This window comes from Osmerus mordax, chromosome 6 (assembly GCF_038355195.1).
Source record: "Osmerus mordax isolate fOsmMor3 chromosome 6, fOsmMor3.pri, whole genome shotgun sequence".
In the NCBI taxonomy this organism is placed as follows: Eukaryota; Metazoa; Chordata; class Actinopteri; order Osmeriformes; family Osmeridae; genus Osmerus; species Osmerus mordax.
Window position 1 is genome coordinate 826388 of NC_090055.1, and position 1797 is coordinate 828184.

The following is a 1797-nucleotide window of genomic DNA, read 5'->3' on the forward strand; positions in this document are numbered from 1 at the left end:
AGCGGCAACTCCCCTCCAGCCCAGAAGAGCCTCCTGTGGACCAGAGGACAGACCAGAATTAAAGGGTGAGGGAGGTGGAGAGAGGGAGGGAGGTGGACAGAGGGAGGGAGGTGGGGAGAGGAGGTGGAGAGAGGAGGGAGGTGGAGAGAGGGAGGGAGGGAGTGGAGAGAGGGAGGTGGAGAGAGGGAGTGGAGGGAGGTGGAGAGAGAAAGGGAGGTGGAGAGAGGGAGGGAGGTGGAGGGAGGTGGAGAGAGAAAGGGAGGTGGAGAGAGGGAGGGAGGTGAGGAGGAGGTGGAGAGAGGAGGGAGGTGGAGAGAGGAGGAAGGTGGAGAGAGGGAGGGAGGTGGAGAGAGGGAGGGAGGTGGAGAGAGGGAGGGAGTGGAGAGAGGGAGGGAGGTGGAGAGAGGGAGGGAGGTGGAGGGAGGGAGGTGGAGAGAGGGAGGAGGTGGAGAAGGGAGGGAGGTGGAGAGAGGGAGGGAGGTGGAGAGAGGGAGGGAGGTGGAGAGAGGGAGGAAGGTGGAGGGAGGGAGGTGGAGAGAGGGAGGGAGGTGGAGAGAGGTGGAGGGAGGTGGAGGGCGGTGGAGAGAGGAGGGAGGTGGAGAGAGGAGGGAGGTGGAGGGAGGAGGTGGAGGGAGGTGGGGATACTGCAGCTGTACATGGAAGAGAAAGGGAACCTTAAAGGGAGTTCTTTGAAGTGGTACAAAAGACCATCTCACCTGAACAAGAGCCCAGCCCCCAGTAGAGTCTCCCCCAGGAGCCGTCACCGGGATGGGGGCAAAGCTGGGGGCAAAGCTGGCCTGATCTGGGGCTGGAGGAGTGTGAGGCTGGGGGCTAGCAGCAGGCTGTGTGTGGCCCACAGGAAGCGTGTGTGCTCCTTCCTCTGGGGGCGTGTCATGGACCCTCCCACGAGCGAGGAGGAGTTGGAGAGAGGCGGGGCGGAGGCGTGGCTGGGGGGCGGGGCTGGCCTGGCTGGGGGCGGGGCTGGCCTGGCTGGGGGGCGTGTACTTCTTCTTGCGCAGCGTTGTCGATCCAGCTGCTGCTGTGGCGGGAGGCGAAGCTGGCCAGCCCCAGAGACGACAGCCTCATGTTCCTCCCCGAGGTGATGAGCTCCCCGAAGCCCTCCTGGTGAGCGAAGGCGTAGCCAGACCTCCTAGACCCGCCCCTCGCTCCCAGACGGCCCTCGCTTACACTGCCCAGCCCACGCCGACTCCGCCCACACCCCGACATGCAGGCTTACGCTTCTTCTGACGGACTAGCTGGGTGTAGCGCACCTGGAGAGGAGGAGGGGGAGGAGGAGGGGGGGACGAGGGGAGGAGGGGAGGAGGGGGGGACGAGGGGAGGGGGAGAGGAGGGGAGGAGAGGAGGGGGGACGAGGGGAGGAGGGGGGGGGATGAGGGGGAGGGGGGGAGGGGAGGAGATGAGGGGGGGATGAGGGGAGGGGGGGAGGAGAGGAGGGGGGGGATGAGGGGGAGGGGGGGGAGGGGGGGAGGGGAGGAGGAGAGGAGGAGGGGGGGACGAGGGGAGGGGGAGGAGGAGGAGAGGAGGGGACGAAGGGAGGGGGGGATGAGGGAAGGAGGAGAGGAGGAGAGGAGGGGAGGGGGGGAGGAGGAGGAATGGGGGGAGGAGGGGAGAGAGAGGATCAGTTCTTCACTAATGACGCTGACAAATATTTGATTTGTTGGATTCTCAAACAGTACCTACACACAAGGCAGCATAGCACACACACACACACCACAAATAGGTCCAGTTAAACATGACCCAGAGAGAGCCCACTCACTGTGTCTGACAGCTGAGGTT

General features: G+C 64.9%; 1 protein-coding gene across 1 annotated transcript in view; it reads right to left on the bottom strand.

Annotated features, from left to right (window-relative positions):
* Positions 1 to 779: 779 nt before the first annotated feature.
* Positions 780 to 1797, bottom strand: part of atp8b2 (ATPase phospholipid transporting 8B2) — an 18836-nt gene continuing 17818 nt past the window's right edge. The window contains 3 exon segments of the mRNA XM_067237471.1: positions 780 to 1179; positions 1218 to 1271; positions 1778 to 1797. The exon segment at positions 1778 to 1797 is cut by the window's right edge and continues 107 nt beyond it. Coding sequence (XP_067093572.1) covers positions 892 to 1179; positions 1218 to 1271; positions 1778 to 1797 — 362 coding nt within the window. The 3' untranslated portion in view covers positions 780 to 891.